Below are 15676 nucleotides of genomic sequence, written 5' to 3' on the forward strand. Positions count from 1 at the left end.
CTTAATATACATCAGTTCAAGCAAGGGAAATGATTTCAATGGCAATGTTCCCTCAATATAAGCTTATTTACAACCCAGTTTAATGTTAAATCATTACAAATGGTGTTTCATTTCATTGAAAGAAATTATTTAAATATTTTACTTATATTAAGATTATTTTATTCCTGTTTTAAATTATATGCTTAATATAAACCCATTCTATAAATCAGAATAAAATGTAAAAATTAATGTTTTTCTTAGTCTGAGGGCTTTTTATAAATCTTTATGGGAAGGTGGGGGTATCTTTGGCAGAGGCTATTTTCATGCATCTCTTCTTTTGCAAATTATAGAACGTGATTTTTTTTTTCTCTAAAAATAGATTGTCACTTGCCTGGTGACTCAAGGATCTTTCAATGGCAGAAAGATGTTTGACTTCTGAAATTACTCAAAGGCACAGTGTATGGGTTCTAAACACCACATCTCTAGGAATCGATTTAAATATATTGTACCATTAAAATGTTTTTACTTATACATAAAGAAACATGGCTTTGTTTTTACTTATGGTTCAGTATTGTGGAAGAAACTAGCGACTCTGCATTGAATTGGTGCACACTGATAGCTATTTTTAGAAGTGGAATTTCAAAGTGTCAGTGCTATAGGGTAATGACTGTTCCGCACAGAGAAAGCCCAAGGGAGCCTATGCTCACTGTTCGATGTGTACTGCAACCTGATTCTATGCTCCTCATAGTTCGGCAGCTGCTCCTCTAGTCACATTTGCGTGCATACTAATTTAACAGGGACCTGTTACCATGGCAGCACAGAGCAGAAATGAAATCTATTGTTTAATGAGGTGAGAGTTTCCAAGTGATACAGGTGCAAGCTGGTGAGAGCGCTTGTGTCCTATATAGCTTGGAACGTAAGAGGCTAGGTCTGTATTAACAAGGTCCAAGGAGACTGTGGGATTTGTCTGAAGTTGCCCTTCTCTGCGATCTGGTTTGCCTTCTCACATTCACTAGACTACAGGGGTCCAACTCTAGTGTCTCTGACAACATGGCACCATACACTGATTTACATTCAGACAAATTCATGTAGAAGAATTTTCTAATGAGAGTTATTAGCTGATAAACAAGTCCATATGTTTTTGAGCTTCTCTGTACCTTGGGTGGGGCTGACAATGGTAGTGATTCTCACTGCTTTTGTTTTTCCTTTTTGGAATAAATTAATTGCTGAAAATACGACATTTTCTCCATATATTTTCTAAAAATAAATGAGTCGTCCTATGAGATAATTAGTTTTCAAAGGAAACTTTCAGAAGAAATTCTAATTATAGGAAAAATGTCCTCTTTCTGCCACATATGCTTCTTGTGTTTTTATCATATACCTATTACATGCAAGGTGTAAGGCAGACCCTCTATGGGATATGGTTCATGGTTACTGAAATTAACTCCATATAAAGAAGCCAACCAAGAGCGAATGACAAGCACAGGCTTTTCCATTGTTTGTTTCCTTTCTAATTTTTCGCCCGACTCCATTCACTCGATGCTACTTTAAAAAGACCCACACCTTCACATGCCACCATTATTCAGTTTGATTCTTCCCAACAGAAGACAGTATTTTAAAGTATTTGGTACCAAATAACAATGTGAATATCAACTTTCATTGGAGTTTTTTCAATAACAAACATTGATCAAGTGTCTACTGTGTGCCAGACATTGGATGAGTTTCTATGGTGAATTGTAAATTTCCATTCATTATGTATTTTTTTTCATAATTTAAACTTTCTCTGTAGAAATGCAATTATTCTTTTTTTTTTTTTTTTTTTGGCAGAGGTGCAGTTTGTAAATGACAAAAACAAATAGCTTGAGAAGAGATGGTGAGAATCTTAAGATACTGACTTACCAAACAGAAAACACATACACGCATACTCACTCTCATTCAGAACCTTAAAGAAGTGTAAAAAAATAAAAAGTAGAAAAATACATAGGGTTATGTAGTTTAACTAAAACAATTGAATGAGAAAAATGTTCGGATAAGGCGATTGATCATCTGTGTTAAGAAGATCTTCGTCATTTACCTCTGTCTTTAGCTTCCAACTGCATTCGGCCTTAGTTTCTCTCAGTTTTCATTTCTGGAACATGAAACAAGGGATGCCCTGCTCCCTTGCCTATTATTTCTTTCTTCCAACTTTGCATGAGGAAATGAGACTGAAACTTGTAGACACATCACCTTTTCTAGCTTTTTCTTGTACACAAAATATTTTTATTCACCTTTTGCTCTAACTACACACTTTCACATTTTTCTTAACCTCATTGTCAGAGTCCTGTACTGTGCTAATTCAAAGTGTGATTCAGCCCTGTCTGGTTGGCTCAGTGGTAGAGCATTAGCCCAGCGTGTGGATGTCCAGGTACAATTCCTGGTTGGAGCACACAAGAGAAATGACCACCTGCTTCTCTCCCCAACTTTCCTTTCTTCTCTCCCTCTTCCTCTGCAGCAGCCAGTGGCTTGGTTGGTCTGAGCATTGGCCTCAGGTACTAAAAATAGCTCAGTTGATTAGAGCATCGGCCCCAGACAGGGGTTGCCAGGTGGACCCTGGTTGGGGTGCATGCTGAAGTCTGTCTCACTAGCTCCCCTCCTCTCACTAAAATAAAAACAAAACAAAACAAAACAGAAAATAAAAAGCAAAAAATGTGATTCAAGGACCTGTGCCTGTTCATGCTAGTCCAGGTTTAGTACAAAATTTGCAAGTAAACATTAAACCAGGGGTCCCCAAACTTTTTACACAGGGGGCCAGTTCACTGTCCCTCAGACCATTGGAGGGCCAGACTATAAAAAAAACTATGAACAAATCCTTATGCACACTGCACATATCTTATTTTAAAGTAAGAAAACAAAATGGGAACAAATACAATATTTAAAATAAAGAACAAGTAAATTTATTTATTTATTTATTTTTAAATTTAATTTAATTTAATTTTTTTTTGTATTTTTCTGAAGCTGGAAACGGGGAGAGACAGTCAGACAGACTCCCGCATGTGCCCGGCCGGGATCCACCTGGCACGCCCACCAGGGGCGACGCTCTACCCCTCCGGGGCGTCGCTCTGCCGCAACCAGAGCCACTCCAGCGCCTGGGGCAGAGGCCAAGGAGCCATCCCCAGCGCCTGGGCCATCTTTGCTCCAATGGAGCCCTGGCTGCGGGAGGGGAAGAGAGAGACAGAGAGGAAGGAGGGGGGGTGGAGAAGCAAATGGGCGCTTCTCCTATGTGCCCTGGCCGGGAATCGAACCCTGGTCCCCCGCACACCAGACCGACACTCTACCGCTGAGCCAACCGGCCAGGGCCTAAGAACAAGTAAATTTAAATCAACAAGCTGACCAGTATTTCAATGGGAACTATGCTCCTGTCACTGACCACGAATGAAAGAGGTGCCCCTTCTGGAAGTGCAGTGGGGGCCGGATAAATGGCCTCAGGGGGCCACATGTGGCCCGCGGGCCGTAGTTTGGGGACCCCTGCATTAAACACTTGATAGCAATTTCGCAATTTTGTTTATAGAATCTAACAAAGTATTGTTATTTTCTATTTTCTCCTCTAGTAACACATTATCTTATTTAGTTATTTACTTACTTATTTAGTTCAAGAAAGCAACAGTCCACATAGATTGTGGGGCCAGGGGAGATAAAAAAAATACAAAATAACACGTGATCTTTCATGACCATTTGAGAATCACTGATCTAATGTATTTTTAGTTTCTGTGAACATATCTTTTGATTACCTACCTTTTGGCCTTTGCCTATATTTTTTAGCTAATACTCCCTGTCTCTTAAAACCCAACTGTAGCATTCTCTCCTCCATGAGCTTTTCTCTCACACTAAAGTTCTATTTCTGCCAAAACCTTTTAACCAGTATTTATTGAACATAATGTCATTTAATATTCTGTACAAATGCACTTACATTTTTGCAATGCCTCCTTGGAGGCCACACCTGGGAGAAACAATCAGGATGGATAAGAGCATGGACTTTGAAGTCACAGACATTAGGTTAGAATCCTGAGTTCTGTCATTTATGAGCTGAGCTACCTGGGCTCAGTCAACTAGCCTTTCTGTGCCTCAGTTTTCTCATTTGTCAAATGGGACTATTGGTAACACCTGGAAAGTAGCACCTTAACGTTTCTATCAGAATTAAATAATATATTACATGTTAAGCATTAAGTATATAATTCCTGGCATATACTAAACACTTACTAAACGACTTCTATTATGTTTTTCATTATTAATGTTAGCACTTTTAGAATTTTTTATTGCCTTTGTTCAGGTATTGCCTGAAATCATTTAATCACATTGTTTCTTAGGAAAAAGAACATTTGAAGAAACTACCACAATTGCTTTGATAGGCCCACTTTTTGAAGACATAGCTGGAATGGGTGATATTTATAAAAGGGTGGAAAGTCATTGGACATCTGTAGATTTTTCAGGGGCTTTGGAGAGTGAGTCAGAACGGCAGAGGCATTCATGTTGAGGCACTGTGAGAATAATATAAGTCACTTGTAAGATACTTTTCCTACAGGCTAAACTTACTAACACTAAGGAAAGTATAACTAAAAAAAAGAAACTTCAAAAGAAGGCACTATATCTAAAAATATCTCACCAACAAAAAAATTTGGCTGAAACACCTGTATTTTTCTGAGTATAATTTTAGTTAGGTAAACATTGAAAAGATGTATTTTTCCTAAAAGCGCAAAGAGTAATTTTATGGAAAATGGTTGGCAGTAACCGTCAGATTCAGCAAATCAATTTTGCAAGATTTTCCTTGTTTTAAGGAGTGAGCAGATGTAAATTTGAAAAAAACTGTAGTAATGATGTTCAACATTCACAATTGCTTCATTGATAAAATTTACCCTCAAATAATTTTCCCTGTAGGATAATTATGTAAGAACATAGACACATAGACATGAACTAAAGTACTAATCATGCTATAGTTAAATGAAGTGATTGTTTTAATGTGTTCACTAAACAAGAGTATTAGAACCTTATTATAGATTCATAGCTATCTAGAGTATGCTTTATTAGTCTTTAAAAAATAGGTAAACTCTCTTAAATTAAATACCAGGGAAAAAAAGAGTAGATTATGGTTTTGTGGACAAGTTATTTTTGGTATATTGAATGTGAATTCAAAAGGAAGACTATAGACAAAATACTGAGATGAGCTAGGGAACAAGATTTAAGAGCTGTTTAAGCCCTTAACAGACAAGGGCAATAATACAAAGGCATAATTCACTATAGTTGGAGGATGAGAAAAATAAAGTAAGTCCCAGATTTTAATTGAATTCTTTATCTGTAGGAGTACACACACACACACACACACACACACACACACACACACACACAATGCATGTAAACATTCCCACCAAGTACACGCTGAATAAAAGGAGTGGTAAATGTTTTCTGCAAGAGAAGTTAGGTTGAACACACACATTCGTTTTCAATAATAAGGTCTGTTAGACTTAAATGGCATAACAGTCTGTCGGGGAAGCGGTGAAATCATCACAGACTGTTGAGTGATTCAAAATTAGATCAGACGAAGCACTTTAAAAATACCCTGTAGGAAACAATGTAATGTTGGGAAGCCAATAAAAGTATGACCTAAATTGTTCTTTTCCACCTCTAATTTTTAATGCTTTTTATGTAGTTTAAAAATAGAAAGGTATATATTTACAGAAATACAGAAAGCTAGGGCATAAATTCTAAAGTGCCTATTATTTGACATTAATATATATGATTCACATGGCTGTGTGGTAGAAACAGCAGAAATAAAGCTATAGATGTATTAGTCCTTTTCCACTTCTGTGAAATCAACAATGAAGGAAGAATTTAGGATTTACAACAGTAATTAGAAAGTGATTGGTAGATTTCTTCTTAAGGGTTAAGTTCTAAACATGTATATCCAACATAACAGACCTTGATGTTATAGTCAAAATTAAATAGAACATATTTATTTTTCTCCACGTGTGATATCATTATAACTGGATATAAATGTATGGAAATGATGGAAGGTGGTAAAGAAATTCTTTGAGAATTATTAACTAATATATATTTTAAAAGGGAGATTGGATTAAAAGTAGCTACTGGAAGAGTTATTTTTCATGTTCTCCCTAACCCCTGATCTTAAATAATTTACAGTCAGATACAGTCTCTTTATATCATTTGATTTTTCCTTACATTCAAAGGCAGTCATGGTACTATATAAAATGAATGAAATGGAGTAGAAAGGGAGAAAAATTAATAAATTTTTCTAATAGTGTCTAACTTATGCTTTTTTTCTTTTGATTTATAGTGATTTGCTTGGGGCACTCTTGCTGACTTTTGGGAAACTCTCCTATCTTCATGTGAAACAAATATATTTGAAACAGCAGTCAGAACTTCCTGTTTCCTAAAGTCAGCCTTGTGACCCTTTGGATAAACCACTGAGTAGACTATGGCCCCAGTGGATCAGTTGCCTGGAACCAATACTGACAGAGGCTTCCCTTAACTACAGATTGTTTCTAGACCAGAAGTGCGCACTCTGATATGTCCAAATGCTCACTGACCACCCCTGTTCCATGTGACTGGTTTTACATAAACATCATAGAAAATTTGCTTGGGTTAACTTCTCTTAGGATATCTGCTTCTGAAAGTATGCCATGTGCTACAAAGTCCACATAAATGCAGAAAACAGAAAGGAAGTCCATTTTCCAAGGTTTTAAAGTTGCTGTGGCAGTGAGACAAAATTAAATGACTATTTTTCTTTGGGATTGGCGGTGGTGGGAGGTGCTGCCCATGGCCAGGTTTTGCCTTGGTGCCTAGCCCACTGATCGGTGGTAGAAGATATTTAATAAACTTTGGTTGGATGAATGACTGAATGATCATTTCAAAGTAGGCAAAGTTTTGGTAATGTTCTTGCTGCATTCATGTTTTAGCAACTGACCTCCTAAAGTGGCCAGTCCTACCGGATATGCAAACACACAGGAGGAGGAGAAAGAATGAGAATTGGTGCCAAAAGAATAAAAAGGCCCTGGCCGGTTGGCTCAGCGGTAGAGCGTCGGCCTAGCGTGCGGAGGACCCGGGTTCGATTCCCGGCCAGGGCACACAGGAGAAGCGCCCATTTGCTTCTCCACCCCTCCGCTGCGCTTTCCTCTCTGTCTCTCTCTTCCCCTCCTGCAGCCAAGGCTCCATTGGAGCAAAGATGGCCCGGGCGCTGGGCATGGCTCTGTGGCCTCTGCCTCAGGCGCTAGAGTGGCTCTGGTTGCAACATGGCGACGCCCAGGATGGGCAGAGCATCGCCCCCTGGTGGGCAGAGCGTCGCCCCTGGTGGGCGTGCCGGGTGGATCCCGGTCGGGCGCATGCGGGAGTCTGTCTGACTGTCTCTCCCTGTTTCCAGCTTCAGAAAAATGAAAAAAACAAACAAACAAACAAAAAAAAAAAAAAAAAAAAAAAGAATAAAAGGGACAGTCTGTGTCTAACCATCTTTGGAATCATGAGCATATGTACAGTCTTCAACTATCCTTGAGCGATCTCGCATGACATATTGGGGGCAAATCATGGAATTTTGGAGACAAACGCAACTGTGTCTAAATCTTAACTTTGATACTAATATTTTACCCAGAGCAGATTATTTAACTTTTCTGAGGCTCAGTTTTTCTTTTTTTAAATGGAGATCTTCTATGATGCCTGGGTCAGGGCTGGAGAGTGTACAAACATTTCCATTAATTTTTCTGCTAACTGTGCAGGTGGATAGTATCATTCCCACTATGCAGGTAATTAAATTGAGTCAGTGATATAGAGGAATCTGTACAAGGCCACAGAGCTACTAAGTGTGAGAGCAGAGATTTGACTTTAAATTTATATTATATCTGAGCCCAGGCTTTAATTTACCCTGACTAGTAAATATTATTTCCTTCCTTGCTCCAAAGACATGGAAATTCGACAACTCTCTCTTTTCTAACTAATATATCTGTTTACCCTCTTCTGTATGACAGTAGCCCTATTCCCCATAAGAAACCCCAATAGGTCCAACAGCTTTGTTCACTGCTCACTTAATTTAGAATCTAGTTCTGTACTCCATGCAGGTAATGCGTTTAGTCATCATTATTTTCAGTAGATTTGTTCTATGTTATTTCAGGTTTAGCCACAAGAATACAGAAGCCCAGAGAAGTTAGGGGATGTAGTAAACTTTTGGAGCCACTGAGATAACTCAGGCTTTCTGTAACCCCAACTCTAGGGAGAAAACAAGATCTACAGTATTCTGGATATGTAAAAGTGTAGCAGTTTCTGTCTTCTGCCATGAATAGAGTCAAGATTCTTCCTGCTGTGCATCCACATGTGATGTCAGTGGGAACTCTGAATAGTAAGGGTGGAGTTGCCTAACTTGGATGACCTGCCAACGGAGCTGTTAGCAGGAGCTGGAAATGCTTACAACCACGGCTGAGTCAGAAGGATATGAACCTTGGACTTATTCTGACAGTTGCCTTTAATTAAATGAGCTTGGTCCCATTAGATTCTGGCAAGTCAGCTATTTAGAAAGCACTAGTTCTCTGGAAATCCCCTAACTTCTCCACGTTTTGTTTTGTACTCAGCATCTTAGATTTTGTTCTTGTTTTCCATTTTCAGATTTATAATCGCTTAGACACAAATTGCTGTGGATTCCGACCTCGAAAGGAAGATGTCTGTGTACAGAATGGACTGAGGCCAACATGTGACGACCAAGATTCCATGGCTCTCTCACACATTATCCAGAGAAAACATGACCCAAGGCATTTGGTCTTTATAGACAACAAAGGTTTCTTTGATAGAAGTGAAGATAACTTAAACTTCAAATTGTTAAAAGGCATCAAAGAGTAAGTTTGATAATGTAGTAACATCAGATTTATATTATATGAGTAGTCACGTTTTGAGAAAACTCACATCCTATGTCTGATTGGCTATAATCTTTGAAATGAATTGTGGTTGTTGAATCTGGGACTGGAGGCCCAAACGAGGGAAACAAACCCAAGTGGAACAGAACAAGAGTGCAGCCAGGGTGTCACTGTCACCAACCATGAAGTCTACTAAGTCCCCGCTCCATTTCACATCCATCATGTTGCTTGACCCTTACTGAAATGAAGATTTATGTGGATTAGGTTGGAAGTATGAAAGAATTTCTAGAATAGGAACTGGCAGAACAGGGACAAGCAGGTGGCAGAGGCTCTGTTATTAGACCATGGACCAGGGAAGCCAACAGACATGCAGATATTGACATGGCAAGATGTCCAAAGTCATAATAAATTCAAGGGACTTTTATAAATGTGAAAAATTAGAGCCAATCTGCCAAGTAGAAAGAACACAGTCTCAAAGGACAGCAGCTATTTAATGAGGTGGGAGGGGTTTTGAGTGTTTGGAAATCCTAGCAGACATAGATTATGGAAAAAAGTATCATGAACCTACCTCTAATTGGAAATCAAGAAAAGTAGGATACTTAATTGTGGCAGACACCCTGATGTCGAGTCCAAGCTATTCAATCCACTATGGCAGGGGTCGGGAAACTTTTTGGCTGAGAGAGCCATGAACGCCACATATTTTAAAATGTAATTCCGTGCGAGCCATACAATGCCCCGTGTACGTTATGCATTATCCAATAAAAATTTGGTGTTGTCCCAGAGGACAGCTGTGATTGGCTCAAGCCACCTGCAACCATGAACATGAGCAGTAGGAAATGAATGGATTGTAATACATGAGAAATGTTTTATATTTTTAACGTTATTATTTTTTTTATTAAAGATTTGTCGGCCCTGGTCGGTTGGCTCAGTGGTAGAGCGTCGGCCTGGCACGCGGGGGACCCAGGTTCGATTCCCGGCCAGGGCACATAGGAGAGGCGCCCATTTGCTTCTCCACCCCCCCCTCCTTCCTCCCTGTTTCTCTCTTCCCCTCCCGCAGCCAAGGCTCCATTGGAGCAAAGATGGCCTGGGCACTGGGGATGGCTCCTTGGCCTCTGCCCCATGTGCTGGATTGGCTCTGGTCGCAGCAGAGCGACGCCCCGGAGGGGCAGAGCATCGCCCCCTGGTGGGCGTGCCGGGTGGATCCCGGTCGGGCGCATGCGGGAGTCTGTCTGACTGTCTCTCCCCGTTTCCAGCTTCAGGAAAAAAATAAAAATAAAATAAAAAAAAATAAAGATTTGTCTGTGAGCCAGATGCAGTCATCAAAAGAGCCACATCTGGTTCGTGAGCCATAGGTTCCCGACCCTTGCACTCTGGAGATTGAGGCTAGATTTTAATCTCCCCTTACAGACATTCTTCATTGTTTTCCCACCTTAGTCAGAAATTAGAGTGACTAAGAAACTGGGCTGTGGCTGAGACTTGAAAATAAAGAAGTGCATTAGTAAAAATAGTTAAACAGCTGTGTGAAGCTAAGTGACTGCTGGAAACCACATGAGTCAGTCTAAAACTGAGGGAAGAGCCCCAGTCTTCCGAATCCAAGTCCAATAATTTTTCTGCAATAACTTGTAATGTGTGTGCTGTAAATAATACTCTTGGAAATAATGCTCTGGAGCATATTTCAGTAGATCTTGCTAGCAGTGACAATTTGGTAATGTGAATTTTGTGAACTTTCAACACTAGAGACAGTGCTTTTGTTGTGCGAGTTTCATAAGCCCCAATTTCACGAGTTTTTGCCAAGTCTTGCCCTATTCCTCACATCTCTTTGTGGATTAAAAGTATATATATAATACTTGGCAGATTCTCTCTCCTAAGTGTCTAAACTAAGGAAATTTTATGTGCAGGAAAATTTATAAACCTAAAGTATTACTTACTGAGTTGATATTATGGATCTTCTTAAATCCCCAACCTTAAATTTGCTCTTAGAATTAAGAGTGCAAAGACAATACAGTCCACCCATTCATATATGTATAAATACTGTTTTATCTATGCTTTCAAAGGTGATTGAACTTTTTAGAATTGTTCAGTTGAATGTATTGGGATGATACTGGTTAACATAATTATATAGGTTTCAGGTGCCCAATTCTATAGCACGTCTCTGTACACCGTATTGTGTGTTCAGCCCGCAAAGTTGAGTCTTTATCCATCATTATCTATCCCCCCAATCCCTCCTCCACTTCAACACCAACCCGCAATCACCACACTGTTATCCGATTGAACTTTAAGTTCATTATGAAGAGCAATGAGTTTGAAGTTAAGTCTGTTTTGAATATGTAATTTACACATTGAAAAGCCAAAATGAAAACTTTGCTATCCCAGGTTTATGGATAGTGTTGTCCTATTAATTAACGTAATGCCAAGACAGGTATTTCTTCTTACTTTCTTTTATGAAAAGAATTCATCACTGAAAAGAATCATGACTTTAAACAACTTGATCTTATGCATTCTGTCACAGCTAAATTAGTTAAGGGCCATAAAATTTTTGCATGGGATATTAATACTTTATGGAGGAAAATATTTACTTAATTAATACCTGGCCACTAATTACACAGTACCTGTGTTCAGGGAGCTCAGAGCATCTTATCAGCATTATTTAAGTCCACACTTACTCAGACTCATTAAGCACATCCAGCTCTGCGGCCTTTGGTCTTTCTTCAGCATCAGAGAGGCGGAGCACCTGAGTCCCTTGCATTCATTCTCCTTGAATGCCATCCCCACCTTGTTCCATGAAATTTGGAAAACGTCATAGGCCTGGCCTGTGGATGTCCAGGATCAATTCCCAGTCAGGGCACACAGGAGAAGTGCCTATCTGCTTCTACACCCCTCCCCCTCTCACTTCTCTCTTTCTCTTTCCTTCCTGTAGCCATGGCTCCATTGCAGCGAGTTGGCCCCAGGTGCTAAGGATGGCTCCATGGCCTCTGCCTCAGGTGCTAAGAAGGGCTTAGTTGCTGAGCAGCAGATCAGTGCCCCAGATGGGCAAAGCATTGCCCCCTACTAGTCTTGCTGAGTGGATCCTGGTCAGGGCACATGTGAGAGTCTGACTCTCTGCCCTCCCTCCTCTCACTGAATAAAAAAAAAAAGAAAAGAAATTTGGAAAAGGTGCTTAGAAGTCCTGAAACTTCTGGCAAACTATACTACTAAAACAGGTATATGTTCTTGTTTCAGTTTTTCAAGAACTAAGTTTATGTGTAAATTACTATTAAACCCCAACATTTTTACTGTTCTTTCATCAGCATTTTGATAAAATCTGGGAAAGGACAAAGTTTTGATTCAGCAAAACATTACTTATGATTTTGAACCAGAAATTTTATGAAGTCCTTCAGACAATGTATGTGCTAGACCCCTGGCTTTGTACTTTCTGAATGAAGACCAGAAAGCACAATGAACTCTTAAGGTAATTCATGAAAGACCCTTCTAAACTGGCCTCAGGTTTTCCAGAGAGATGGTTCACTGTGGATGCCCTGGTTCTAAAACTTGAGTTTTACTACATTTATTTGAAAAAAATTTAGTATTCCAGTCTCATAAAATGCTCCAAGATCCTCAGAATTCCTGAAGTATAATCTGAATCAAAGGCAATTCTCTTTCTCTTCCTCCCTCCCTCCCTCCCTCCCTCCCTTTCTTCCTTCTTTCCTTCCTTCTTTCATTTTCTTTCTTTCTCTTCTCTCTCCTTTCCTCCCTCATTCCTTTGCTCCCTCCCTCCCCCCTCCCTTTTTTCCTTTTATTTTTTTATTTTTATTTTCTTTTTTTTTTTTTTTTTTTTTTAAATAAATTTTTATTAATGGTAATGGGATGACATTAATAAATCAGGGTACATATATTCAAAGAAAACATGTCTAGGTTATTTTGTCATTAAATTATGTTGCATACCCCTCGCCCAAAGTCAGATTGTCCTTCGCCACCCTCTATCTAGTTCTCTGTGCCCCTCCCCCTCCCCCTAACTCTCCCCCTGTCCTCCCTCCCCCCACCCCTGGTAACCACCACACTCTTGTCCATGTCTCTTAGTCTCATTTTTATGTTCCACCAATGTATGGAATCATGTAGTTCTTGTTTTTTTCTGATTTACTTATTTCACTCCTTATAATGTTATCAAGATCCCACCATTTTGCTGTAAATGATCTGATGTCATCGTTTCTTATGGCTGAGTAGTATTCCATAGTGTATATGTGCCACATCTTCTTTATCCAGTCTTCTATTGAAGGGCTTTTTGGTTGTTTCCATGTCTTGGCCACTGTGAACAGTGCTGCAATGAACATGGGGCTACATGTGTCTTCACGTATCAATGTTTCTGAGTTTTGGGGGTATATACCCAGTAGAGGGATTGCTGGGTCATAAGGTAGTTCTATTTGCAGTTTTTTGAGGAACCACCATACTTTCCTCCATAATGGTTGTACTACCTTACAGTCCCACCAACAGTGAATGAGGGTTCCTTTTTCTCCACAGCCTCTCCAACATTTGCTATTACCCGTCTTGTTGATCATAGCTAATCTAACAGGTGTGAGGTGGTATCTCATTGTAGTTTTGATTTGCATTTCCCTAATAACTAATGAAGCTGAGCATTTTTTCATATATCTGTTGGCCATTTGTATCTCTTCCTGGGAGAAGTGTCTATTCATGTCTTCTTCCCATTTTTTTATTGGATTGTTTGTTTGTTTGTTGTTGAGTTTTATGAGTTCTTTGTAAATTTTGGAAATTAGGCCCTTATCTGAGCTGTTGTTTGAAAATATCATTTCCCATTTAGTTGGCTGTCTGTTTATTTTTATATCAGTTTCTCTTGCTGAGCAAAAACTTTTTATTCTGATGTAGTCCCATTCATTTATCTTTGCCTTCACTTCTCTTGCCATTGGAGTCAAGTTCATAAAATGTTCTTTAAAACCCAGGTCCATGAGTTTAGTACCTATGTCTTCTTCTATGTACTTTATTGTTTCAGGTCTTATATTTAGGTCTTTGATCCATTTTGAATTAATTTTAGTACACGGGGACAGGCTGTAGTCGAGTTTCATTCTTTTGCATGTGGCTTTCCAGTTTTCCCAACACCATTTGTTGAAGAGGCTTTCTTTTCTCCATTGTGTGTTGTTGGCCCCTTTATCAAAGATTATTTGACCATATATATGTGGTTTTATTTCTGGGCTTTCTATTCTGTTCCATTGGTCTGAGTGTCTATTTTTCTGCCAATACCATGCTGTTTTGATTATTGTGGCCCTATAATATAGTTTAAAGTCAGGTATTGTAATGCCCCCAGCTTCATTCTTTTTCCTTAGGATTGTTTTGGCTATTCGGGGTTTTTTATAGTTCCATATAAATCTGATGATTTTTTGTTCCATTTCTTTAAAAAATCTCATAGGAATTTTGATGGGAATTGCATTAAATTTGTATATTGCTTTGGGTAATATGGCCATTTTGATTATATTTATTCTTCCTATCCAAGAACAAGGAATATTTTTCCATCTCATTGTATCTTTTTCGATTTCCCTTAACAATGCTTTGTAATTTTCATTATATAGGTCCTTTACATTCTTTGTTATGTTTATTCCTAGGTATTTTATTTTTTTTGTTGCAATCGTGAAGGGGATTATTTTTTTGAGTTCGTTTTCTAATATTTCATTGTTGGCATAGAGAAAGGCTATGGACTTCTGTATGTTAATTTTGTATCCTGCGACCTTACTGTATTGGTTTATTGTTTCTAATAATCTTTTTGTGGAGTCCTTCGGGTTTTCGATGTATAGGATCATATCATCAGCAAAAAGTGATACCTTTACTTCTTCTTTTCCAATATGGATGCCTTTTATTTCTTTGTCTTGTCTGATTGCTCTGGCCAGAATTTCTAGCACCACGTTAAATAAGAGTGGAGAGAGTGGACAACCCTGTCTTGTTCCTGATTTAAGGGGGAAAGCCTTCAGTTTAGTGCCATTTAATATGATGTTAGCTGATGGTTTATCATATATGGCCTTTATCATGTTGAGATATTTTCCTTCTATACCCATTTTGTTGAGAGTCTTAAACATAAAATTGTGTTGTATTTTATCAAAAGCCTTTTCTGCATCTATTGATAAGATCATGTGGTTTTTGTTCTTTGTTTTGTTGATATGGTGTATTACGTTAACTGTTTTGCGTATGTTGAACCATCCTTGAGATTCTGGGATGAATCCCACTTGATCATGATGTATTATTTTTTTAATATGTTGTTGTATTCGGTTTGCCAGTATTTTGTTTAGAATTTTAGCATCTGTATTCATTAGAGATATTGGTCTGTAGTTTTCTTTCTTTGTGCCATCCTTGCCAGGTTTTGGTATGAGGGTTATGTTGGCCTCATAAAATGTGTTTGGAAGTATTGCTTCTTCTTCAATTTTTTGGAAGACTTTGAGTAGAATAGGAACCAAGTCTTCTTTGAATGTTTGATAGAATTCACTAGTATAACCGTCTGGGCCTGGACTTTTATTTTTGGGGAGGTTTTTAATAGTTTTTTCTATTTCCTCCCTGCTGATTGGTCTGTTTAGGCTTTCTGCTTCTTCATGACTCAGTCTAGGAAGGTTGTATTGTTCTAGGAATTTATCCATTTCTTCTAGATTGTTGTATTTGGTGGCATATAATTTTTCATAGTATTCTACAATAATTCTTTGTATATCTATGATGTCTGTGGTGATCTCTCCTCTTTCATTTTGGATTTTATTTATTTGAGTCCTGTGCCTTTTTTCCTTGGTGAGTCTTGCCAAGGGTTTGTCAATTTTGTTGACCTTTTCAAAGAACCAGCTCCTTGTTTTATT

The 15676-nt window shown here is 38.7% G+C and overlaps 1 protein-coding gene across 2 annotated transcripts in view; it reads left to right on the forward strand.

The window, feature by feature from the left end:
• The window catches only part of GASK1B (golgi associated kinase 1B), a 65975-nt gene that overhangs the window by 41808 nt on the left and 8491 nt on the right, over positions 1 to 15676 (forward strand). For both annotated transcript variants that reach the window (XM_066387464.1, XM_066387474.1), the window contains exon 4: positions 8617 to 8843. In XM_066387464.1, coding sequence (XP_066243561.1) covers positions 8617 to 8843 — 227 coding nt within the window. The remainder of the gene's footprint in view (positions 1 to 8616; positions 8844 to 15676) is intronic.

Source organism: Saccopteryx leptura, chromosome 1, assembly GCF_036850995.1.
Source record: "Saccopteryx leptura isolate mSacLep1 chromosome 1, mSacLep1_pri_phased_curated, whole genome shotgun sequence".
Classification (NCBI taxonomy): Eukaryota; Metazoa; Chordata; class Mammalia; order Chiroptera; family Emballonuridae; genus Saccopteryx; species Saccopteryx leptura.